The sequence below is a fragment of the Ictalurus furcatus genome, chromosome 20 (assembly GCF_023375685.1).
Source record: "Ictalurus furcatus strain D&B chromosome 20, Billie_1.0, whole genome shotgun sequence".
NCBI classification, from domain to species: domain Eukaryota; kingdom Metazoa; phylum Chordata; class Actinopteri; order Siluriformes; family Ictaluridae; genus Ictalurus; species Ictalurus furcatus.
The window spans coordinates 19,969,638-19,995,819 of record NC_071274.1 but is presented as its reverse complement, the minus strand read 5'-3'; the positions used below and the strand labels follow the sequence as shown (position 1 = coordinate 19,995,819).

The following is a 26,182-nucleotide window of genomic DNA, read 5'->3' as shown; positions in this document are numbered from 1 at the left end:
ATACTCAAGGTTTCAGTATTGATATCGGCGAAGCAGTCCCTCCAGGATTTCACGATCACATCAACGAATGTAGAATTAAGCAAAGTCAGCAATTCGGAGTTCGGAGGAGCTTGCGATTTTTTTCGAAATGACCGCAGACTTTCCGGCAGATTTGGGCCAAGAGGCGTCATGTGACGACGTCACAACGGCATTCAGCCAAAGCCGTCTTCGAGTCACGTGCGTCCAACATGAGTACTGCTAAAAGGTCTCATTTACCAGCAAAGAGCGTGCACAACTGCAAATTCCCCAGTTAAAGTAGTTTTCCGCAAAAAAAACCAAACTGAAAGTCGCAACAAAAACAAGCATTTTTGGTTGGACCGATCGCAAAAAAAAAAAACCATCTGATCTCTAAATGGATTAAGTATACAGATTTTGAGCTTAAAATGAATTCTCAGGATTCAAGAACTGCCCTTAGACTTCCATGATAAATGTGTTTGCTCTATTTTCACTACAAGAAAGCGTTGTATGCAACATACAGTACGTAATTCAGGTTTTTTTTGTTGTTGTTTGTTGGTTTTAGGTTGTTGTTTTGGGTTTTGTTAAGCATTGGGGCATTCCTTTAAGAATCATTGTAATACTTGTGCTCTAATTTCAGCTTGTACGCTTATACAGTTTATTTATTCGCGTGTTTTCTTGATTATTTTTTTTTAAGCGTATAATCCAACACATGAAGAGTGTACAGAGAGAACAAATGATGTGTTGACCTGACTGAGATGCAAATGTTTTGAATGTGAAAATGAAAGAAAATGTATTCTGAAAGAAAGAAAGATTGCGTAAGATGTTATGCACCTGCATGTAAAATAGAAAAAGGAGAGGGGGGGTTGGGGGAGCTGCTGCTTTTTGTGTTCTTGACACCAGCTGTCTTTCTGAGTGAGCGTGCTCAGAAGGTAACGACCATGTCTCGAAGCTGTTATATACCAATGCCAGCTGTGTGTGTGTGTGTGTGTGTGCGTGTGTGCGTGTGTGTGTTGCATTTGCCTTCCACTGGGTGGTGTTATGTTCTTTTCTTTCATTACTGCGCTCCATCATGAAGAGAGCCTTTAAATCCACACATGGCTCTCGTTGACTCGTCGTAGAGCGGCGTAGATGTGCTTTTCGGACCTTGAATGTACTGAACAGAATTGTATTGTACTTTCAGAATAAGTCGTTGTGTATCATAGCCTGCTTTGTTTTCTTTCTTCTTTTCCATGATGTATTGTAAAGCTTCTTGGTAAACAGCTGCGCGTTTTTTTCTACATGTGGAAAGTCATTGTAGATGAACTTGGTATTTCTGATGTCTGTGCCAAATTTTGTATCTGTATATGGATTTTTATTGTCTGCTTTGGAGTGATACGGGAGTGGGGATGCAGTCTGAGATGGCCTCGTCGTTAATAGTCAGTGGTTGTTCATGGACAAATAAAAAAAAATTATATATATATATATATATATATAAAAAAAAAAAAGGATGAAGATGAAGACAAAAACTCTGTATTCAAAACAGGGACACTGGTTGTATAACATTCTTTGAGAATATATCATTATTTCTTTGTAAAAGTGCCAAAATATTCAATAAATAGATGAATCGATGATGGATGTTATGCGATTCAGGATCTGATTTTACTTGAAATATTATACACGCACATATAATATGGAAGGAATAAAAGGCTTACGGGTGTTCAAGTTAAAGTACCAATCCTGAAGCTGATCATTTTCTAATAACAGCGTGTTCCAAAGTGTTTGATTTCTCTCATACCACAGCAATTTTTTTAAAATTATTTAAGGACGTCACATTTGACCTTTTATCCATTTATAGTTACGATTATTGTTGTGAAACGGCCACGAAACGAGCTAATTCCTGTCATCACATACGATACAGAAGCTAGACAGTCGTCTTCTCACAAAGTGAATATGACCCCCCCCACCCCCCCCCCCCAAAAAAAAAAAAAAAAAACAACAAGAAAAAAAACAGCTTGTCGTGTTACCAAGTATCCACAAAGCGAAAACCTCCTCCATCCCGTGTCGGAAAACGTAAAGCTTTAATTCTGACACTGGAGACTCATTCAGAAAAACGCGAGCATCTCCTCAATGAAACGTACGTTAAGTCAGTTGTCTTAGGTATTATCAATATTTTATCGAGTGATAATCAGTAGCTCAATGGAAATGTAATTAACCGTAAAGGACACATCCTGACAACAACTGCACTTATTTACAATATTTATTTTATTTTTTCTATCCCATGTACAATATGTACAGCACGTATATTTGATTAGACCTATGAAGCGCCGATTGGCAATCACACTGATTTGTGGTTTGTTTCGAAGGAAAACCTTTAAAGATGCAGAAAATAACTTGAATCCCCAAAACAGCTGCAATTAACAGGTGGTTAATTAATGAGACACATCAGACCTGAATATTAAGGATGGTACAGTATTCAGAAGAGCACTGGGACCATTTATCTGATGCCAAACCGAATAATGGCGCTGTAGCATGGAGTTAAATCTGATCTTATGAATCCTCAGCATTGTACTCAAAATGTTCATCACAGCTATTATGCATATAGCTATTGTGTCTAAAGGAGCTTTATAGACAGTGCAAGATCTTCTGGAATAACCTATCTGAAGCAGGTCACTTGTGGGTTCACCCTTCTTCTTTTTTTTCTTCACTAACCCGTAGGCTTTCTGTTATCTTCTGGTTGTTCAAGCCAGTCCATGTTCGAATACCTTTAAATGCATTTGAACACTTCCTGAGATTCCGCTCTGTATCTCACATCCCTTTGCATCCGCAGAAGATGCAAGGGTATTGCCGTTTGCTTGCATTCCCATTGATGTGACTCGGACTTGAAGTTGGACATTCACACCGACGTGACTTTAGTGCAACTGAAATGTGCCTGCGGTTCGCCCCTCTCCAGTACGCTAATCTGAGTGACCGTTACGCGGCGCTTTTTACCAGGACTGAGTTGATTCTGGGTCTTCCACTTCCACAAGATCCTCTTCAGCTCAGCTTGCACCTGAGGAGGAAACAGAAATGTGCAGAGCTAGCAGAGGCATTACAGCAGAGGTGAATCCTGGAACTGAATAATCCGGGGACGCCAGGTGACGGGCCTGTAGAGAAAGCATCTGCACAGCACCTTAAAATCAGTGGAGCACCCCTGATTGCTAATCTGAAGGTAAGGTAGCGTAAGAGGAAGGGTAATGAGATACTACCAGCTGTGACGGAATGAGATGAAAAATGATACAACCCCATATCTTGATCTTTAGCACATCTACTTACAACTTCATATTTTCTGAGCCCATGACCTTAAATGATATAACACCAAATTCTAGGCTTAAGTGAAAATTATGTAGTAATATGTACAAATACACTGGCACTGTTATTTATAATATAGCTATGGGCTAAAATAACAGTCATTTAAGATTTCCTTCAATCACTGTATATTGCTATATAATCACTGTATATTGTTGTATATTATATGGACACATACCACCATAGAAATACATACCTCTCCATTGAGGAAGCAGTACAGAAGAGCAACCACAAAGCCCTGCAAATAAAACAACATGAGCTGTGTGGTTAAGAATAGCAACACGTTTCACATTTTTAAAGTATACATAAAATATACATTTTAAATCGTTTACATTGGATTTTTACATAATTGAAATCTTTTAAAAGTCATATGATCATACATTGGTTTTGAATAATACATCAACCCCTCGAATACACCCCACCCTCCCCACCCACACACACACCTGGAAGGAGCCTAGGCCAAGCTCGATGTAGAGTCTCGCCATTTCTCCCGTGTTCTCCGGCAGGAAGGCGAACACGGTGTAGTGCATCCCAAACAGAGGGATCAAGAACAATGTGGACTTAGCCAACCTCCTGCCAAAACATCCATCCGATTTATTTAACTTCAATGCACTATATGGCATGCCCAACAAAACATTTCTGTTAGTACTAGTTTTATGCACTCAAAGAGGAGTTCTCAGATACACTGTCAAGCTAGCATAGGTTGCCCATCTAGCTAGCATATTTGAACAATAGTCCTGTCAGGTTAGATGGTGTAGCTACTTAACTAGCTTCAGCAGTGAAGATTATGAGCATTCATCAATATAATTTAAAATTCCTCTCAGAAAGTTCTGTCAGGTTAGCCCATGTAGTTAGTTAACTAGTGTTAGCAGTAAAAATTCCAAAGTTTTATTAATATGACTTCTTTTTTTGAAATCCTTTCAGGATAGCTGGTGTTAGCTAGCTGTCTAGCTGTTGCCAGTAAAGATTCTAAACAGTTTTACAAGTATGACTTAAATTGTTCTTAGAAAATCCTGTCTGGTTAGCTTATCAAGCTAGTTGGCTAGATTCAGCAGGGGAAATTATAAATACTGTTGAGCCTTTATAAGCCCTTTTAGCTTAAGTTATCCATCTAGCTAGCATTGGCAGTGAAAATTGTGACCATTTATCAATATGACTTAAAAAATCCTCTCAGAAAATCCTGTCAGGTTAGCTGATGTAGTTAGCTGGCTAGCTTTACCAGTAAACGTTCATTTCTGAATATGACTTTTTAGAAATCCTGTCAGGTTAGCAGTAAATGTTTGTTTGTTTGGGGTGTTTTTTTTTTGTTTGTTTTTTAATATAACTTATAATTAGCTCAGAAAATCCTGTCTGGTTAGCTCATTAAGCTAGCAGTAAAGATGCTAAACATTTATGAGCAATTATAAAAGTCCTTTCAGAAATTTTGACAGGTTAGCTCTTGTTAGCGAGCTGTCTAGCATTGGCAGTAAAGACATTTTTATGAATACCCCTTTCAGACATCCTCTTTTATGAACATGACCTAAAAGTAATTTTCTAAATCTTTTCAGGTTAGCTGTTGTTAGCTAGCTGTTTAGTGAAAAGAGTGAAGGATATGAATTCTCTCAGAGAATCCTGTCAGGTTAGATCAGATTATTAGCTAGATGACTAGTGCTAGCAGTAAAGATTATAAACATCTTATGAATATGCCATAAAAATGCTTTCAGAAATCCCGTGAGTTTCACTTGTTAGCAAACTGGCTAACAAAATCCATACATGAGCATATGGATGCCAACAATTTCTTCCCACTCGCTGACATGCCTTCGGTGGTCTGCGATCTAACAACAGACCCTATTATAACACTCACATGAAATGGCCGGTGTCATTGCCTCCTACACTGGTTGACTTGAGCTTCTCGACCAGGATCCGGATCACGTTTAGGAAGATGATAATGTTGGCCTGAGAGGCACCAAGTGAGTTTGAATTTCAGTGCATTGCGTATAAGCTGTGTCAGATACGGAAAATACTTTACTGATATAAAGTACGTAATGTCTTTACTCACAAACAAGGATGCTGTTATTGGACCTTTGATTATCCACCAGATGCCAGTGTTATCCATGTCATCCCAGCATCTGTAAATGAGAACAAAAAGCCAGAATGATTAAAGCAAGTACACGTATGCGTATGTGTTGAATGTATGATTGAGGTTGACGTACCCACTGTTGTTGTAGAAATTTCGTGCCAACACCCAAACAATAAGGACAACTGATGGTACACCTACGAATACAAAGAGAGTGCAACTCTAACTCTAGTAATAACATTTAAATCATATGCTGACGTTCCTCTGAACTCAGAAGTTTTTTTTTATTTATGTGCTAACCCCATCCGGTCAGAAAGTACCACCAGAAGTACTTCTTCTGCGAGACGAAGGTGAGAGCGAGCAGCGTCTGCAGGTACATGCCTTCCACCAGCAACCAGAAGTAATTAGCCAGGATGCTGAACTGGAAGAAAGCTACAGCAGATTTACACGCCACCTAAAGAAAAGTGCATGGAGAAAAAGAACAAAGCTATCAAAATGCATTAACATTGAAGACAAGACTCTACCGGCAGAAATGATTTTAGATTTAAAAAAAAAAAAAAAAAAATCAATTTTATTTTATTAACACAAGTTTATTTCACTCTTTCTGTCCACTCATGCCCACTATTTTATCTAAATACTTAGCAATTTTGAAGAAATTTTAAGCTCCACCCACTTGAGATATTCACATGAGAGCATATATCCCTGAAAAGCTATGTTATGTGGGTTATGTGTCATTACAGTCAGCTGGCTTTGTAAACCTGGTAATTCCCAATAACTGAACTGGAAACGCCTTAAATGACTTTTGAAAATTGTTTTTCTCAAAATGTATTCAGTGCTTTTTTTAAAATAATAATAATAATAATAATAATAATAATAATAATAAAATAAATTCAGAACAAAACTCTGTTCCTAGTTGACCTGCATGCATGAAATGTTATTTTAAAATGAATTTCCCAAAATGTTGATTATCATTGGATTTGTGCTAGATTTAATATTGAAAAATCTTTCTCTTGGAAAGAGATTTCTTTACAGTGAAATAAACATTTTAATGCTAACATCTTCCGAAGACTAGATAGGGTTTTTTTTTTTGCATATCTAATTGCTATCATTTGCATACAAAAAAAAAAGTACTTTTAAGAATATCAGAAATCAACTGATGAAGATTGTGATATCTGTTATTTTGGAGTTGTTGTTTTTGTTGTTGTTTTTTTAATGATGTCAAAAGTCATCTGGTATAAATCCTGAACCTGGACTTGTCTTGTCACTTGGATTTGCTTATCTATGCCTCGAGACTCACTTTTGACTTGGATGTTTTTATGGAAATGTTTGTATGATTGTATGTTTCCCCTTTCAGGACTTGATTCGGTCATGACAGATTACTTTGGACTTCACTTGAATGGTATAGTGAGGAGATTTAAACTTGACTTGGACCTGAAATTCGAGACTTCATTCTCTTGCAAATGAACAGCAATACTCTGGTTGAATTCTTGCAAAAAGCCAAAATACATTAAAGATCTTGAGAAACGTTTTGATGACAAAACGAGGTTTTTGTGCCAATAACATATTTTGACACAATGAATATATTTCACAGAAATGTAACGGGATCCTTTTTGTAAAAAATTTTTATTTAAATTATTTCTATTCAGCCCTGTGAATTTAGAGTCGTTCACCATCTGACGTTTTGCTCTAGGGGTTTGACATTGAATAATAATAAGGTCAACATCTCATAAAAAAATTTTTAAAAAAATAAAAAGATTCATATTTACAATTCATATCTCACCAAAATAGTCATGAATGAGAATCTTGACTAAGAGAGAAGGCAACCAAGAAATGTTAGGCTTTTTAAAAAGGGTTTTGTAATGGGTGAGTGTTAGTTAAGAACATGTTCTTCAGTGTAGTAGATTGATCAATTGTAGCAGTCAGTTTCTGATTCTCAACTGGCCATGTAAACTACATTCTGTTTAACCATAATATTACTCAGGGCATGCTTGATATCACGTTTGATATCATGTTTGATTCAATCCGTTTTTCATGGTGATGTGATGTGAAAAGTATTGCACAAATTTAGGGAATAACATTTACAGAATTTCTTTTTTATATGTTGCAAAGTGTGATTGCACGAAATTGTTTTGCATGGTGTTTCGCAGTGATGTTTGTTGGTAAATGGGTCCTTTTAGCTATACACGTGTTCGACGCATGTGAATCGGATGGGGTTTTGGTTATGCTCGTTGTCATGACATCACATAACGCGTCTTGACCCAGATCTGCAGAAAACCTGTGGTCATTTTGAAATATTGCTAACTTCTCCAAATATTGCAGTGTTTCCTGTGATCACAAAATCCTAGCAGGACTGATATATATATATACTGTGTATATACTGTGCGTATATATATATTATATAGTATATTGTATATACATTTATTTCAATGACATACTGTATTGGTTCCACACAGATGAAGCCAAACCAAATTCTGAATGAATAATCTAACTGTTCATAAGTTATATATGGATAGTTTTGGTTTTCTTTCATACATCACTTTTGAGAAATGACTCATTCACAGTATTAGATTTCACAGTATTCGGTTTAGAAGTATTAGACGGGGGTGAACCCTTTGTGCAAATGTCTTGATGCTGAACAATGACTCTGCTGTAAAATGTAAAGGTCATTTTTTGATGCATTGGAGCTGTCAAAAAGTGTACGGTTCAAATCCTATGAAGATTTTCATAATACAGTATGTTCACATTTGAATGCTCTCCTATGCTTTACGATTTATTGAACGTGTATCACTTTTCTAAGCATTTCGAAAAGTTTGCCAAATGCATTTCAGCACTTGATGCAGAGAATAGGAATAAATGCATCTAGTATTTAATTTAAGATCAGAACCTTTTATAGAGTAGTGGAATTTGTCTCTAATGTCACGTAATGCACAAGGTCTCTTATACAGTGTTTGAAAGTAGGTGTCTTGCTTTATAATATAAATGTATGCCCTACTTTTAATGCCCTACTTTTTGTACATTGTACATCTACAGTATATGAAACCTTAAATAGGTATGATTTCTTGATATTCGTGATATAACATATAAGGCACTTATTGGAGTGAAGCTCAAATGGTGTTGTATAAGTATTTTCTACAAACACTATTACGCAATACCCTATGTAGTGAGTGCATATAGTGAAGTCTGTCACCTTATGATTGTCTTTGTTTAAGAATTTTCACATTCTAAGGTTTATGTGATACAAATGCGCTGAAGAACTACTGCAATTCTACTCTGTCTTGTGCAGAGGTTCGTTCATTTTTGAATGCATTCAAATAGTAAATCTTAAAGTATTTAAATGCAACTGAAAGCAATAATGCAGTATATGGCCAAAAGTATGTGGACACTTGACCATCAGACCTATATGTGCTCCTTCCCTGAAACCGTTGTGATAAAGTTGAAAACACACAATTATATAGAATGTGTTTGTATGCTGTAGCATTACAATTTCCCTTCACTGAAACTAAAAGGCCCAAACATGTTCCAGCATGACAATGCCCCTATTCACAAAGCCATGGTTTTCCAACGTTGGAGTGGAAAAACTCAGAGACCTGACCTCAACCTCAGTGAACACCTTTGGGATGAACTGGTTACCTGCCATGGCCATCCCAGTCCACTGACTTGAAACCCATAGAAATCCTGTGGGGTGAACTGAAGAGGAGAGTCCACCAGCATGGACCTCGAAATTTGAAGGATTTGGAGAGATTCTGTATGGAGGAATTATCTCAGATCCCTTGCCATGTATTCTCCAACCTCATCAGGTATTATAGGAGAAGACTCAGAGCTGTTATCTTGGCAAAGGGAGGTAGCACAAAATATTGACTAAAAGGGTGCCAATAATTGTTGCACAACTATATTTAACGAAAATATTTTTTGTATAAACCTGTGTTTTGTTTGCAGTTGTTTGATATCCTTGAGAGCAGAGTATTTTTGTGATTTTATTTAACAAAAGATCAAAAGGTTCAACAAAAAAGACAATTTTTCACAGACTTCTTTGTTCATATTTACCAAGGGTGCCAATATTAGTGGAGGGCACTGTATGTTTCTATATCTCACTCTTTTTTCCTTACTGTGGACATCAGGCAGTGGTCAAGAGACTCGTCTGAGAAAAGAACTGCATCTTTGATGAAAACGGCACTGGCCCGGAGAATGAAGGAGGAAAAGAGATTGATGTGTATGTAGTTCCTGGTACAGTGGAACTTCCTGTGAGGAAATAGCACAGTAATTTATAGTATACTTTTAACAACTGATGCAAACCTTATAAACAGGAACAGTTTGCACTGAATATACAGTGCGGTATTAGATCACAAAGAGAACTGTACCTGAAGAAAGTGAAGACTAAGATAGCAGTTATGAGAGATATCAGAGACGTGGCGTATCCTGCTGTGTACACCTGCTTAAACGTTGAGAAGTAGGTTGTCTGAAGAAAAAGAGACAAATTAAAGTCAGAGATTTAGGTCACACTGATGTATCCTCTACTTTTCCAGTTGCACTGACATAAGGTAAGGACTCAGTGCTATTCTTATAAAGAACGAGGTCCATGTACCTTCAATTCAGGCTCTGTGACATTTTTAAACTCACAGGCTTTCTCATAAGGTGGGTACAGGTGACTCCAGCCTTCTGCTGTGCAGTTCCTGTAGATGTAACCTGGAAAGTTCAACAAGTTAGCTAATATTCACACTGCTCAGCCTTTCCTGAACTACTACCACCTTGTGGAGGACAGTTCCTAAATTAATTTACCAAAGTGTGTCAAGATAATCATCTTAAAGTGCACTCAAAATGATGTGCCAGTTACTAAGAGAATTTGGTTTGTCTTCAGAATCCCACTACAGCACCATGTCATGGCCATAGATTTTGGATGGCATTAAATAACGACATTTTGAGACAAATTGAGAGTCTATCCCAGGTGATTGTAGCATACACAGGTATTCTGTAGGCTACTATCTAGTGTCATTGGCTTGTTTAGCTCAATGGCACTGTTATTGCACCTAGTGGACAGAAATAGGAACTGCAACTGCTAATAGAGGCCCATAGGGGTACGAATCACGCTGCCCCATGGTCACTCTATGAACAAGCGGACAGGACAGTTGCAATAACAGGGTTGTCATGTTCCTGGTTTTATGCCAAATGTAGCTAGTTTTAAATAAAAAAATGTTTGCGTCTGCCAAGATCTTGTTTTATAGCAAATAATCACAATTCAATCCAATGTATTTCTGCGAACAAAGTCAAAGTGTAAGCGCAGACAGTGGATCTACGATATACAGAACCATTTCTATTGTAAGATACAGTATATATGGGATTAAATTGGTTGCAATAGTATTGAACATAACATTTCAAGCACTGAACAAAAATATACAGTGAGAAGGAAGAAAAACACTCTGAAACTGAAAACAGTGAACTCATTGAACATTTTACCCGGGTCTTCAAATAAACAGCATTCTTTATTAACAGTTTTCTAAGCTTCCTTTTTCGCTAATCATGGTTTATGAACGCTCTGCTTTTCGTTTACGCTTTCAAAGTTTTCGTTTACGCTCTGCAAGTTTACGCTCGCCATTTTGGCACAAACCTCTCGTGTGGGTGGGGCTTAACAGCAATTTACTCTCACTGGCTAGTTAGATTTAGATCGACAGCTCCCCGACCTTTAAGTAGAGACTTCAGTGGTGCGGATTTTGGAGAGCATTCTGGATGCAGTTCTGTGTATAGTTATAGAGTTTGTACTTTGTATTGGAAATTACTTCCTTACTACCTAACTTACTTAGTCAGTGTATTAATTCCTAATTAATATTCGAGGTTTGGGTAGTCTCATACGTCATCATCATCATCATCATCATCATCGTCCTCCTCAGCTGGACACTCGAGCTGTCGATCCAAACCTCACTAGCCAATGAGAGTTTAAAAAATTGCCCTTTTTCCAGTGCTTTTTTTTGGGACTTGTTTCAGGTATTTTTTAATGGCTTTTGGAATGTATTTGGGCTGGAAATTTAGTGGCGGCGGAGGGCGCACGGTGGCTTAGTGGTTAGCACATTCGCCTCACATGTCCAGGGTTGGGGGCTTGATTCCCACCGTGGCCCTGTGTGTGCAGAGCTTGCACGTTCTCCCTGTGCTGTGGGGATTTCCTCCGGGTACTCCGGTTTCCTCCCCCAGTCCAAAGACATGCATGGTAGGTTGATTGGCATGTCCAAAGTGTCTGTAGTGTATGAATGGGTGTGTGAGTATGTATGTGTATGTGAGTGTGCCCTGCGATGGACTGGCACCCTGTCCAGGGTGTACCCCACCTTGTGCCCGATGTTCCCTGGGATAGGCTCCAGGTTTACCCGTGACCCTGAAAAGGATAAAGCGGTATAGAAGATGGATGGATGAATGGATTTTGTGGAGACTTGCCAACCCTGGTTAATGATATTAGTGCTTCTGTGTATGACGGGAAACATACCTAATGTATAAAACACATGTGAACAATGTATGAGTAAAACCACTCCAAATGAGCTGCTAGACTGTATGCTGAATGACTGTATAGCGTTTATTTTCAACATTCTGTTCTCACTATCATAAGTCAAGTAGCTTTCCTTGTTGAAGCTTCTCTGGTTCTCATCGCTTGTTTGAGGATATTTTTTTTTGGGACTTTTTTGGGACTTTATGTTGTCCTGCTCCAAAAAAATCTGTGGCTGTAAGCCAGTGCTGTTCTCTGTGCTTTGAAAAATCTTGCTGCTTACATTCAAATGATATAAAATGTGCTGTACGTTCATTTTACTTCATATAAGAGCTTAGCAATCTATCATTCTGGCCACCTATCTACATTTACATACTAAAACCCTTGAGATAAAAGCACACGACCACATTTGTTCTACTTTTAGCAATATTAATCTGTTATTTAAGTACCATATAAAAATGACAGTATCTTTTGGCAAGAGACCAAACGACTTTAATATATGAAGTGTCTATAAAAATCCATGGTAACTGTCAAGGACGGCTAATAATTTTTTATAAGAAACTTCATTATTGTTGGATCCAATCTTCCATGCAAATCAAGATGGCTTAAACCTCACCGTTTATAATCTGGACAGTACCTTTTAAATAGAAATCTGTTATCTCTACCTCATTTAGGGTTGACGTTCAAATGGACACGACAAGAACATTTAACAAAACCTTACATTTTAAACCATATGCATTTTTTACCAAACCCAAATTTTTCTGAAACACAAAATTACATCATTAATCTTTTAATTATTTTAGTTTTACATTCACAAGATAAGAGGAACTTAAAAAAAAAAAAAAAACCCCTCATATATTACCTTCTGTAACATTGATCTTAAGGTAAACTTTGAAACCCTTTCAAACATGAGAATACAAAACAAGAAACTTATGAAAATGGTAAAAATGTTAAAGCTCCCAGCACATTTCTAGTCATGGGACAGTGTCCTCGTCTCTTCAGTGCTCCCTAAGTAATATGTTTCAGCTGGTTAATAGATTTACTTTTAAATGGCTAATTAACCCAAATTAATTAAACATGTTTTAATGTAGTAAGCTCAGTGTTTGCACCTGTGATCTCACGTTTATTAAAAACTAACCTAACGAGGTTACCATTACTTCAGGATGGAAGCTAGTGTAATTTAATTAAAATACTTCTGTGGGATAAATTGGACTTTTGATTTATTTAGATTATTGTTGTTAAAAAGATGTTAAAACTACAGGTATGGGTCACGCTTCTGTCACCTGCTATTGTTTTGTCGCAGTGACCTCTGGGAATTCAAGTGGGTCTGTTGCACTCAGGTCTGTATCCGATACATCCTCGATATCAAGACAAATCCGAGTAATTTCATACGTCTTCGGCGGTGGATAATGACATAGAACGAGTTCTCAAGGACGAAAGATAACATAAGAATGCATATTGAGAAACATCCATTGTCAACAAATAACACTGGTCGTTTTAAGGCACTTCACGGGGACTTTAAAAATATCGTCCCTGTCTTCTCCAATGCCTTTACTGTCACTTCTTAAAATACTTCAGACTACTCATAGCAATTAACTCTCGATAGTTTGAGATCAGTTCATTTTGCAATTTGCTCTTTCTGAGAAGTCAAATATCTGCTCCTGATTCCAGAAACTCCAGCAAAAAAATGTATCAAAGTAGCCATGCAGGCGGTCAGCAAAAGTGTTCAAAAAAACATCTGAACTCTTTCCTCGTGTAGTGTTGAACTCTATTAAGACGTTAAGTTAACTACGTTAAGTATTAAGGGGAATTTTTAAGCTCTTCAACCTCTGCCAGTTAAAATGAGGACAGGATAAGGCTCAAAAACATTTGGTTCCTCTGGGCCTCTATGCAACAAACACTTCAGCCCAATTTATAGCACTCTGTAGACCACCGACTTGTAAATTTCCATGACCTCAATACGAGACCCCAAGCCACTCAAGACCCAAAGACCCTTAGAGCTGCAGATTTGAGACCTTGTAGCCCCAAGCTTTCAGATTTAGGTTACAGGAAGTCTGTTTCACCTACTGTCTAAACACTGTTAGCTTTTTGCATGTTAGTCAGTTAGGGGAACCAATGATGCTGAAGGAAATATGCAAATACAAGTCTTCAGATTTCAAAGACAAGGATAGTGTGTGTTTAGGAAGGAATAAAAGCATCTGTGACCCACTTTATCACTCCTCCAAGGTGCCAAGGGGCCATACTGAAGACACGCCAAAGTAAAGTAGGTTTTAGTGTCATTACAGGAAAAAATGCTCAAAATAACCACATTTCTCCTGCTAAAATTGATTGCATCACCTTGATGCAGAACAACTCGATGCAATTCTTTGTTTGCTGACCTTGCTTGCTGGATAAGTGCTGGAAAACTTCTGAACAGGACACGTTAACCACCTGGCCAACGTCAGCTCTGAGCCAGCACCGAATCTCATCCCATTCTGTCTTGCAGCCTAAAACACAAAGAAGTAAATGGCAGCAGTCAGCAAAAGGTGGAGCACAATGAATCTCGCCTGCTAAATCATGCATGCAAAAAGCATCTTCTATTTTTTATTCATCATCCATCCTTCCAACTTATTCATACATCTCATCTCAGAGTCCATTCATGTGATAATCCCAAGACAATGCATTCAGTCAGTGACAAGACATTTAAGTGAAACTGCCATCCAAGAAGAGACTGATAACAGTCACTATGTCTTGAATTTCAAGTGAAGACATTATTTATTCTTTCCTGGTGCTTCAAACATTTCAATCAACTCATTTGCAGATTGTGTAGAATTTGGCAGAGAAGCTAAAATAAATGATCATAACTTCACTGCTTGTCAGTAGGTGATGGAACTGAACATTTTTCACATTTATGACCTGCATAATAGCCTCCATGTTTAGTCAGGCTAATTTTACTGAATTGAAGTGCAGCATTTAGCAGGCATGAGTATCAAATTCAAAGCAGTCTTTAACTACACAAACATACTTAATGCTTTCACCTAAGCCTCAATGTTTACCAGGATTCGGGTTCAAACCCAATAATTTAACTGGGAAAAGGCCACTGGAGCAGCTCTTTAATAAGTCAAATACCTTAACTACTAAGCCATCTTACATTACATTTACATGGCATTTGGTAGATGTCCTTATCCAGAGCAACTTAAAGATGTGCTTTGAAGTCTCTATCAATAACTATATCCTGATACTGGTTCAGCAGGTCATGGACTAAGAATACCATCAGTTGAATAACTCTGTTGGGGAGGTAATATAGTAAGAAAAGCACACAGACAACACAGAGGTAGTTCATAGATGTTGTTTGAAGACTGCATGGTAACTCAGCTGTTTGGACATCTACAGGAAGTTCATTGCACCACCTTCAGTAGGTGCCAGAACAAAGAAGAGTCTTGATGCATGACTTCCTTATACTCGTCTTCCACTTACTTTCAAGCTAATGTACTACCCTTTACAGTATTCTGTCAAGCTGAAGCACAATATTTTACAGGAAAATGGTTCAAATGCCTATTAATCCTGATTAAAAGCTGGCCACTACCAGGAGCAGGGTTTGAACCCATAAGGGTATTTGTCCATTGGCATGTAAGTCCAACACCTTAACCACTCGGCCACCCTGGTTCACACATGAGTGGTTGGTCAGACAGACAGACAGACAGACCAACCAACCTATGTTCTATGTAATATATTCCATTAGTTCTCCAGAAAGATGTCTATTTCTGCAGAAACTGTCGAAAAAAATCTTCTGTCATTTATTGAATTACAGTCTTTCATTTCCATGCTAACAGCCATTGTTTCCTGGAATGGCTGCAGATTCACTATGATCCTGACCCCAATAAAGCAATTACAGAGAACAAATGAATTCCCATGAAGTTTCAAGTTATGGTACTCCCATTTATTCTGTAAACTGAAGTACTTTATTTTCTTGTGAAAGGGTTCAAACCCACAAAAGTACCAAAAAGTACACAAAAGTACCAAAAACCCGAAACTAAAGCTGCAGTGGCATTTACCAGGAGTAGGGTTTGAATCCACAAAGACATTTGTCCATTGGAACTTACGCCTTTAACTACTTGCTGATCCCCAGGCAGACGAGCTGAGAGAAAGACATGCTACTTAGAAGTTCTGCTGACTGACCAAGAGGCAGAAGCTCTGGACAACGATATTGGACTGAACCTCCAGTGGATTCATGCGTACATGAGAACACATACATAGCTAGCAATCAATTATTAGGTTTGTGGTCAGTACAGGATATTGTCAAGCTGACCAGTGGAAACTGTTTTGAATTCAATGACGCCTTTATTATATTAAATTGACGTATATGTCTAACCTGATAAAGAATAAAGAGAAATTTGACAATCTGGCAACCCATAACATAAGCCTGTACTTACTTTAAGTGACTGGGGACATTTTGCAATGCAAAGAGCTTAAGTCATTTCTAAATTTCCAAAGACTGTAATTAAATATAGTCTCTTGAGACTACTGCAAAAAAACAAAACAAAAAAAAACAACAACAACTGAATTAGTCATTGTTCCATTACCGCACATGGAAGATGGTTTTTGGATACAAAGTGGTAGAGTTTTAGAGAACTGAGTTTTAGAGAGCAACAAATTCAGGCTACAAAAATGGTTCCCAAAGAAATGTCCCTGAGAATGACAATATATAACTACAAAATATCAGCCTCATTATGGCTATTTCTTGAAACCATTGAGCTTAAATTCCTTCAATTTCTACTCACAACATTGAAAAAAACAAAACAAAACTGTAATTAGATGTAAGTAGATATTATTTATAATACTTTTTTGAGTCATTGAGATTTAGATGAAAACTATTCAGTTCAAGTGACCAGTCCAATGCATAATAACTATAAGAACTCGATAATGGTGGGTTGTTAAAAACGCACACACACACACACACACACACACACACACACACACAAATAACCCTGGGGTCCCCAAACCCCACTTGCATACCAGATCCCATATTTGTTCTTTGGACTGTAAGATGTATTGTTGTTGTTGTTGTTGTTGTTGTTTTACTTAATTTCTTCCACTCTGTTTAAATGAAATAATGGGATTATAAAGTTACCACATGATATTTTCTAGGGCAAACGACTGTATTTTGGGGAGGAAATTGCGAGTCTTTACTGTGTTTGCTACATATATGAATGACACACTTTAATATAATGCCATCTTTGCACCTTGTGCTAAAATAAATATAAAACCAGAAATTGGATAATTATAAAAGAGAAAATGGCTTCAGGTAATGCATCTTCTTCTCGGGTTCTATGAAAAGACCCCAGAGTTGCTGTTTACCTGCTTAACACAATTACCCTTTGGGTCACTTAGCACAGTCGTGAAAGCCTGTCTTGTCTCTTACCCAGTGTGCTTCCACTAACTCACTGCTATTTATAGGACCTTAATTCGCATAGCAGGTCTACTGGGAGAGATGAAATCAACAGGAGTCACAACTCGTTTCACTTGTACAATGCCTCTGGAAATCACTGTGGAGATTAGAATTGACAGCTAAAAGCGTCGAAAGCGTTTCTGTGGGAGAACTTCCCTCAGTCTTCTCTCACGCTGACCATCATTTTACTTTCCATTTGAGGAAGACGAGGATCAAACAGAAGCAGCTTGGTGGGCACTTATTTCATCACGTAACGCAAATCAAACCCATCTCAAAATCCAATCCCACTCCTGTCTACAGATGGGAATTCAAATACAAGGCTGTGGAAATGAAATCTACCGCATCCAGACCTCCATTTGAAAGTTTTTCATGTCAATATGTAAATCTGACTCAGGATCAGAAATGACCAGAACCTACAGTAGTTACCATTTATCTCCCAGTGTATCCTGAGCAGCAGTATCCTGCCATGTTTAATTAGAGTAACAACATTAAGAGAGGCTCATCATGGCTAAATATATCTATTTCCGATAAAGTGCACTGAGGGTAAGGTCTGATTTGTTGATGTTTTATTTCAAGCTTTGCTAACTAACATCCAGGAAATGAGTAGCATTGTGTTTAGAAAAGCTGTGCAAAAGTGTGAGTTTGATCATATTTGTAGTTACACATTTTTAGACACACAGACACCACAATAGCCAGAATATTGCTACTGATGTACTGCTGTTGAGATTCTACAGTCATTTTTCCCAGCCGTACATGAACCAGCAGCATTATGTATAGATAGAAAAGGCTGATGAGAGGGTAGAATAAGATGGTGATGTGGATACCCTGTTGTTCAGTTTGGTTCTTGCTCTCTTCCTTCTTGGTCTGACTGCAGAGCTCCTGAGCCTTCATGTGCTGTGAGATGATGGCACAAACCGGGTGGATGGCCTCCACCTGCAGGTCCAATGCATTTGGAAAGAACAAATCAAGCCATAACGATTAAAGCAAGATGTTTGGGTTTTTTTTAATGCAGTGATTTATTTTTGTAAGTTTATACCTTATAAATAACTGAATCCTGAGCAACATCACACAAACTTATACTCCACCATCATGCCATAATATTACAATACAATTTCTTTCCTGTCTAGGAGCACGGATTAAAATAAACGACTATAGACATGAAGTTTGCAGTGTCTTGATTCCTATCAGTATGTATATTTTGCTATATTTCGTTAAGGATTCGTTGAGAACCTGAGCCATGTTTGCGTAACAGCATAATATCTGAATTTTAAGATTTTAGATGAAGCGAGACAAGTGGCTACATCTGATACATGTTTCTCAAGCACACTTGAAGAAAATGTCTTATTAGAAAGATGCAGGGCCACAAATTGGGGATTAACATTAGCCTGATGAGCACAGTTTTCACATTTTTGAATGAGCACAAATTTTTAACGACTTAAATGAGGAAATATGCCTGTCAGAACTGAGGTCATTTATTAAAAAATAATAATAATAATAATAATAATAAAAACAGAGGAAAGGTTTGAGTGAGTTTAACCATCAGAAGAAAATGTAAAAAGTATCTGGGTTTGATATATGAAAAACAAGACTTTTTTATTTAACTATTAATATGTTATCTTTATTTATTTATATTACTTACTTAATATTATCCTTATATGTTCCTTATGTCAGTGTTATTTGAGGTCTAATTATTAAATAATAATAAAATAATTAAATATATTAACAAAAAATTCTAAATACAGATATTTGTATATTCTATTATTATTATTATTATTTTATTGTTATTAATTTAATATGATGTAATACATTGTTGCAGTTATAATAAGCTTTTTTTTTTTACTATAGTTTTAGTTGTTAGTGAAGCTTACTGTCAATTTTACAATTGTTTTTGCGTTTTTTCTGTCTTTTATAAAGCAGTCTAATTTAATCTGTAAACAAAAACTCACAAAACTTATAAATCAGTAAACAATAAAAACTTATAAAACAGGCAGAAACTCACAGTTTTCCAAAAAGAGCTGAGTATCCACAGATATAACGCGTCCATGTGTGAACTGGCCATATTCCCCTGATATCCGAGTGATTTTAATGCAATTACCCAAAATAATCCACCAGAGTCTGATGTCAAGCAATAAAATGTAGGAGATCAGACAGATTTGCTCACGCAGGAGAGCGCATCCTGCAAGAGAGACTGCAGCTGAGGATAGGAGAGAGACACACACCGGCTCTCACACACACATCGATTCATACACACACACACACACACACACACCGGCGTTCTCTCTCTCTCTGTCTTTCTCTCTCTCTCTCTCTCACACACACACACACTCACATTCACTGGCCCTGTATCAAATCACACTGCCCTAATAAAGTGGGCTTCAGAATAATACACTACATTCGAGGACAGTTTGATGCATACTTTGCTGCTATAGTACATCCCATTGCTGGAAAAGGAGTGTACTATAGCAATAAATATATATTTCACGTGTGAGTATGTGAGTAGTACGTGAACAGATGAAATTGCATCTGAGAATTCAATTACACACGTGACACCAGGTGAATAATACGTAACTTCCTCAACACACTAAATAACTAAAACCACCTACATGGGAAATGTTAATAAGTGAATCATGTGGGGGGAAAAATCACAAAACGTATGAAACATAACATTACTGTTATGTTTTAGTGTTATTTTATAGGACGTAAATATGAACACATTACCCCAATTTTATCATCTTTACACTTGTTACACCTGTTAAGTTCCGTATCTTCACGCTCTTTAAGGTTGCAACACTCTGGACTTTTGATAATAGCGAGGATATCAAAATCTACCAAAGGAGATTTCACATTTAGCTACTAAACTCTGGAATAGCCTTACTGAAAATGTTCAGGGTTCAGACACACTCTGTCAGTTTAAATCTAGATTAAAAACACATTTCTTTAACCTAGCATTCACGTAACGCATCTCATAACCTTGTTATGCAGTCACGTCTGATAAAACGATACCAAATGCACATGGTTATCTCTGACTGAAATTCAATGAACAGCAGCCGTGCTAATCCATTTGTTTCCTGTTCCTACCTCAGGATCCCCATCCTGAGGTAATCAATGAATGTGCCAGCTCCAGCTCAGAACCAACCTCTACGACGATTCCAGATGACGCCAATGCCTGTGAAGACTTTGAATAATACCAATGCTCTACACTTGGTCCGTCCTGGTGCCCTGCTTCTGGAGTTCTCATCGCTTGGGGGCCAGTCACTGTTACTGTGGATGGCTCCATATGGACAGCCTAGGGACACTTGGAAGCCGAGGAGATGGCATTGGACTGGAACTGATGTGGGCAGTTTTGGTGCGGTGTCTTTTTGTACCCGGATCTCCATCAGCGGACAGTGCATGAGTTCAGCAGAATAGACCTTATGCTGAGACTGTGATGAATCTCCTGATTGTACATTTTGTTTATTATGTAGTACACAGTTATAGAAGAGATTTATTTATAATTACACTGTCCGTTGTTACTCAGATGACGATGGGTTCCCTTTTGAGTCTGGTTCCTCTCAAGATTTCTTCCTCATAGCATCTCAGGGAGTTTTTCCTTGCCACTGTCGCCTCTAGCTTGTTCATTAGGGACAAATTCATCAATTTAAAATTTAGATTGGAAATTTATATATTTCTGTAAAGATGCTTTGTGACAATGTCAATTGTAAAAAGCGCCATCTAAATAAAACTGAACTGAATTGAATTATGTCTAAACATTGCGTGTGTAACTTCACATGCGAATCATGTAACGATTCATGTGTGACATTTTCTGTATGGATGTAATTGAGCGTCCGATAATTTCAACTAGCTCATTTATCCATTTTTGGGACTTTTTGGGTGAAATATATATATTTTTTATAATAAGTAAAAACTGGCACGTTAAAGTTCCTGGATGAACTTTGATGTTGAATTGACAGCCTACTAAACACACTAAAAGAGTTAAACGATATGACAATGCTTGCAAGTTAAGTGTGTAAAGGTTAAAATGATTAAAGATTATAATGGTTAAAGGTGAAAATCATTTCTTTTTAAAAAAAAGTTTAAGGGTCAAAAACAAAACATGTTTAAAGGACAAAGTGGCAACTGTAATTTTGAGCTTTCCCAAAAGCACAAGCAAACTATTTTCATATAGGATCTATTATTCTTTCAAATTTGGTGGCTATACATGAAAAACTGTGACCTGTGAAATGGAGGAGGAGAAGAAGAGGAAGAGAAGAAAAGGAAGAAGAAAATTAGCAAATGAAGAAAAAAGTCACCATAACAAATCATGTAACCGTTTTGCTTGTTTTTTTTTGTTTGTTTTTTTTAAACTATTAACATTTATACATCTTAATACATAATTTGGTGAGGCACAGTGCATGTTTACCTTGCAGACCTGCTGTTGGGGTTCAAATCCCACCTCTGCTCTGTGTGTGTGGAGCTTGTATGTTTTCCCCATGCTTTGAGGCTTTTTTCACCCAATCCAAAGACATGAGCTGTAAGCTAATTGTCATTTCCAGATTGTCTGTAGTTTGTGATTGTGCCCTGCGATGGGTTGGTACCCTGTACAGGGTGTCCCCCATCTGTCAATCTCAGACCACCATTCACACACCCACTCACACACTTGTTCAGACCTATGGGCAATTAGCCAAACAATATGCATGTGCTAGCCTACAATATGCAGCAGGAGTTGTTTTGGGAATTATTTATACATGGGCATCAGTCCAGGGGAAGTGGATGAAGCGTTAACAGCACTTCTCTGTACTTTCTCTGTAATATTCCAATAGCACTGTTCTGTTTCAGTATAGGCACCATTTTCTGACTGGTAATTACATCTTATTAGAACAGAAGGAAGCTTGAGATTGCAGTAATTTGAGATGACAAGACTGTGGTGTGATCACAGCTTGATGAAGCACAATTGATGCCAAGAATAAAAAAGAAGAAGAAAAGAAACAAGATAAATGAAAAATATAGTTCAAATATACAAAGTCATAGTCTCAGGAATAAATTGCTAATCAATTAGTAATCATTGTATGCCACCTTATAAAAAGATTAGCATTAGTAATATTAGGATGGTAAACTTCTGGTTTAAGATAAGAGTAGTTTTGCTCTGATTCCTGGGCTTTGTTTAGTGTTTAACAATTTCATTGCGATGTTTCATGATAATATAAAAACCATACATACTACTAACTTTGAAAGTTTATTGAATTGGCTTGGATGCAATGTCCTGATGTAAAAGGGCAGCGTATCTCAAGAAGTAGGATTCATTCTGTAGCAACACTCAGTCTTCCAAGTGGACATGCACCAGGATGGCTGAGGATCCAAGATCCAATGGACAGAAGTCCTCGTGGGTTCAAACCCCACTCCTGGTAAAAAGAAAGCTTCAGCTAAGTTGTGTTTAAACATTAGCAGATATTCTTCACAGGCATGTCATGATATGCCTCAGCAGTATCAGTGACCGTACACCAGGATGGCCGAGTGGTTAAGGCGTTGGATTCAAGATCCAATAGACAAAAGTCCTTGTGGGTTCAAACCCCACTCCTGGTAAAAAAAAAAAAAGTTTCTGCTGAGTTGTGTTTAAACATTTACAAATGCTTGTAACCTTACAGGCATGTCATGTAAAGTGTTTGAAATGTTTTTGACAAAAAAAGGCCAACAAATCTCAAGAGCTAGGATTCATTCTGTACCAAGATGCTTGAGAGTTGCCAATAGTTGCTGAGACTGTGACCCCTAGTCTTCCCAGTGACCGTACACCAGGATGGCCGAGTGGTTAAGGCGTTGGATTCAAGATCCAATGAACAAAAGTCCTCGTGGGTTCAAACCCCACTCCTGGTAAAGAAAAGTTTCTGCTGAGTTGTGTTTAAACATTCGCAAATGCTTGTAACCAAACCTTACAGGCATGTCATGGCAAGTGTAAAAAACATCCATATGTCTGTTATTTAATACATGCAACCCAAGGATATACTGTAAAGTGTTTGAAATGTTTTTGACAAAAAAAGGCCAACAAATCTCAAGAGCTAGGATTCATTCTGTACCAAGAAGCTTGAGAGTTGCCAATAGTTGCTGAGACTGTGACCCCTAGTCTTCCCAGTGACCGTACACCAGGATGGCCGAGTGGTTAAGGCGTTGGATTCAAGATCCAATGGACAAAAGTCCTCGTGGGTTCAAACCCCACTCCTGGTAAGAAAAAGTTTCTGCTGAGTTGTGTTTAAATATTAGCAAATGCTTGTAACCAAACCTTACAGGCATGTCATGGCAAGTGTAAAAAACATCCATATGTCTGTTATTTAATACATGCAACCCAAGGATATACTGTAAAGTGTTTGAAATGTTTTTGACAAAAAAAGGCCAACAAATCTCAAGAGCTAGGATTCATTCTGTACCAAGACTCTTGAGAGTTGCCAATAGTTGCTGAGACTGTGACCCCTAGTCTTCCCAGTGACTGTACACCAGGATGGCTGAGTGGTTAAGGCGTTGGATTCAAGATCCAATGGACAAAAGTTCTTGTGGGTTCATACCACACTCCTGGTAAAATGAAAGTGTCAGCTGAGCTTTGTTTTAACATTAGCAGATTGTTCTTAACCAAAACTTACAGGAAGGTCCTAGCAAGCATAAAGCACATCTATGTGTTTTTTGCTTAATGGATGCAAGCAATAGTTTCATAGGCCTTTTGGAGGCCTCTAAATGTTTTTCAAAGGATTGTTTTGTTCCTCATGGTTTTTCAGGTTTTGCTTCATTTAATTCCCATCTTTATCAGCGTGGTGTCCTGGTGAAATTCCCCCATTGGCCCTTATCTATCATGGCCCATTAATAATCTCCATCCCTGAATTTGCTACATTCTTCCCCTCTCCCCTCCACCAATAGCTCATGTGAGGTAGGCGTTCTGGTGCACTGTGGTTGCTGTCGCATCATCCAGATGGATACTACGCACTGCTGGTGGTTGAGGAGATTTCCCCCATACAGTGGTCAATCCCCTCACTTGAAACCCATAGAAAACCTGTGGGGTGAACTGAAGAGGAGAGACCTCCAGCGTGGACCTTGAAATTTAATGGATCCGGAGAGATTCTGTATGGAAGAATGGTCTCAGATCCCTCGCCATGTATTTTCCAACCTCATCAGGCATTATAGGAGAAGACTTAGAGCTGTTATCTTGGCAAAGGGAGGTAGCGCAAAGTATTGACTAAAAGGGTGCCAATAATTGTTGCACACCTATATTTAACAAAGATATTGTTTTGGATAAACCCATGTTGTGTTTGCAATTGTTTGATATCCATGACAGCAGAGTATTTTTGTGATTTTTTTTTTTTAGCAAAAGATCGAAAAGTTAAACAATAAAGACAATTTTTTTCACCACAGACTTTTTGCTCATACAGTATTTACCACGGGTGCCAATATTAGTGGAGGGCACAGTATACACACTGATCAGCCATTATATATGTTCATATGATGACATCATAGGCCATAACATTAAAACCACCTAAAAACCACTTAATATTGTGTGTGTGTGTGTGTGTGTGTGTGTGTGTACACAGGTGAACCTCAAAAAATTTTAATATTGTGGAAAAGTTCATTTTTTCCTGTAATTTAATTCAAAAAGTCATATATTCTAGTTTCATCAGACATGACGTGAACTATCTCAAGCCTTTTCTTGTTTTAATCTTGATGATTATGGCTTATAGCACACGGAAATAAAAAAAACTAGTATTCCAAAATATTAGAATAAAGAATTTATTATACAGAAATGTTCATTCATGCACTTGATACTTGGCCGGGGCTTTAATCCTTTTGCATGAATTACTGCGTGAATGCGGCGTGGCATGGAGGCGATCAGCCTGTGGCACTGCTGAGGTGTTCTGGAAGCCCAGGTTGCTTTGATAGCGGCCTTCAGCTCGTCTGTATTGTTTGATCTGGTGTCTCTCATAGATTCTCTATGGGGTTCGGGTCAGGCAAGTTGGCTGGCCAGTCAAGCACAGTAATACCACGGTCAGAAAACCAGTTACTAGTAGTTTTGGCACTGTGGGCAGGTACCAAGTCCTGCTGGAAAAGGAAATCAGTATCTCCATAAAACTCGTCAGCAGATGGAAGCATGAAGTTCTCTAAAATCTCCTGGTAGACACTGCATCGACTCTCGACTTGAGAAAACACACTGGACCAACACCAGCAGATGACACGGCACCTCAAACCATCACTGACTGTGGAAACTTCACACTGAACTTCAAGCTACTTGAATTCTGTTCCTCTCCGCACTTCCTCCAGACTCTGGAACCTTGATTTCCAAATGAAATGCAACATTGACTTTCATCTTCCCCGTGATTGTAGTCGTGTATACTGACCCAGACCGAGAGATTATAGCCTCCGGAAACCTTTACAGGTGTCAGGTCGACATTTCTGTATTATAAATTCTTTATTCTAATATTTTGAGATTTTCCATTAATCATCAACATTACAATTTATGATTTTTTTTTTTTGCTTGAAATAGTTAACTTTATGTGTAGTTAATCTAGGATATATGAAAATTCCACTTTTTAAATGAAATTAGGGGGACGACGACGAACATTTTCATGATATTCACATTTTGTGATATGCACACACACACACACACACACACACACACACACACACACACACACACACACACACATATATATATATATATATAGAGAGAGAGAGAGAGAGAGAGAGAGAGAGAGAGACTTGTCACTCCTCCCTTCAAACTGTTCGCAGTGTAAAGTTGCTGGAACATACCACTTTTTCTTTGTGGGGTGAACACTATCTTGAACAACTTTCGCATTCTGCAAAAAATCTCGCTCTCTTTTGCTCATTACCCCAAAACAAAACAGTCCAAAGAAAAAGTAATACATAGGCTTTGTTTAAATTAATGTAAATTATGTCATCTTAGAAC

General features: G+C 37.8%; 1 protein-coding gene and 3 non-coding genes across 4 annotated transcripts; 3 read left to right on the top strand and 1 right to left on the bottom strand.

Moving 5' to 3' along the window:
• Positions 1-2,869: 2,869 nt before the first annotated feature.
• ghrhra (growth hormone releasing hormone receptor a) lies at positions 2,870-18,507 on the bottom strand. Its single transcript, XM_053651325.1, has 13 exons — positions 18,499-18,507; positions 18,093-18,201; positions 14,219-14,326; positions 9,960-10,060; positions 9,736-9,833; positions 9,484-9,616; positions 5,678-5,831; positions 5,514-5,574; positions 5,360-5,429; positions 5,165-5,256; positions 3,765-3,894; positions 3,518-3,559; positions 2,870-3,025 (listed from the first exon to the last, which is right to left on the bottom strand). Exons 1-13 carry the CDS (start codon positions 18,505-18,507, stop codon positions 2,870-2,872), a joined length of 1,263 nt encoding a protein of 420 aa, XP_053507300.1.
• Positions 18,508-22,744: 4,237 nt separating this feature from the next.
• On the top strand, positions 22,745-22,827 carry trnal-caa (transfer RNA leucine (anticodon CAA)). Its single transcript has one exon. It is a non-coding gene; the product is annotated as a tRNA-Leu (tRNA).
• A 205-nt stretch (positions 22,828-23,032) lies between these two features.
• trnal-caa (transfer RNA leucine (anticodon CAA)) lies at positions 23,033-23,115 on the top strand. Its single transcript has one exon. It is a non-coding gene; the product is annotated as a tRNA-Leu (tRNA).
• Positions 23,116-23,380: 265 nt separating this feature from the next.
• Positions 23,381-23,463, top strand: trnal-caa (transfer RNA leucine (anticodon CAA)). Its single transcript has one exon. It is a non-coding gene; the product is annotated as a tRNA-Leu (tRNA).
• The last annotated feature ends 2,719 nt before the right edge of the window (positions 23,464-26,182 follow it).

Bases quoted from the DNA above. Each gene is read 5' to 3' on its own strand.
- ghrhra (XM_053651325.1), bottom strand. The intron at 5,257-5,359 runs GTGAGTAAAGAC...GGTGCCTCTCAG, and splicing joins CAATAACAGCATCCTTGTTT to GCCAACATTATCATCTTCCT. The intron at 3,560-3,764 runs GTGTGTGTGTGG...TTTTATTTGCAG, and splicing joins TTGGCCTAGGCTCCTTCCAG to GGCTTTGTGGTTGCTCTTCT.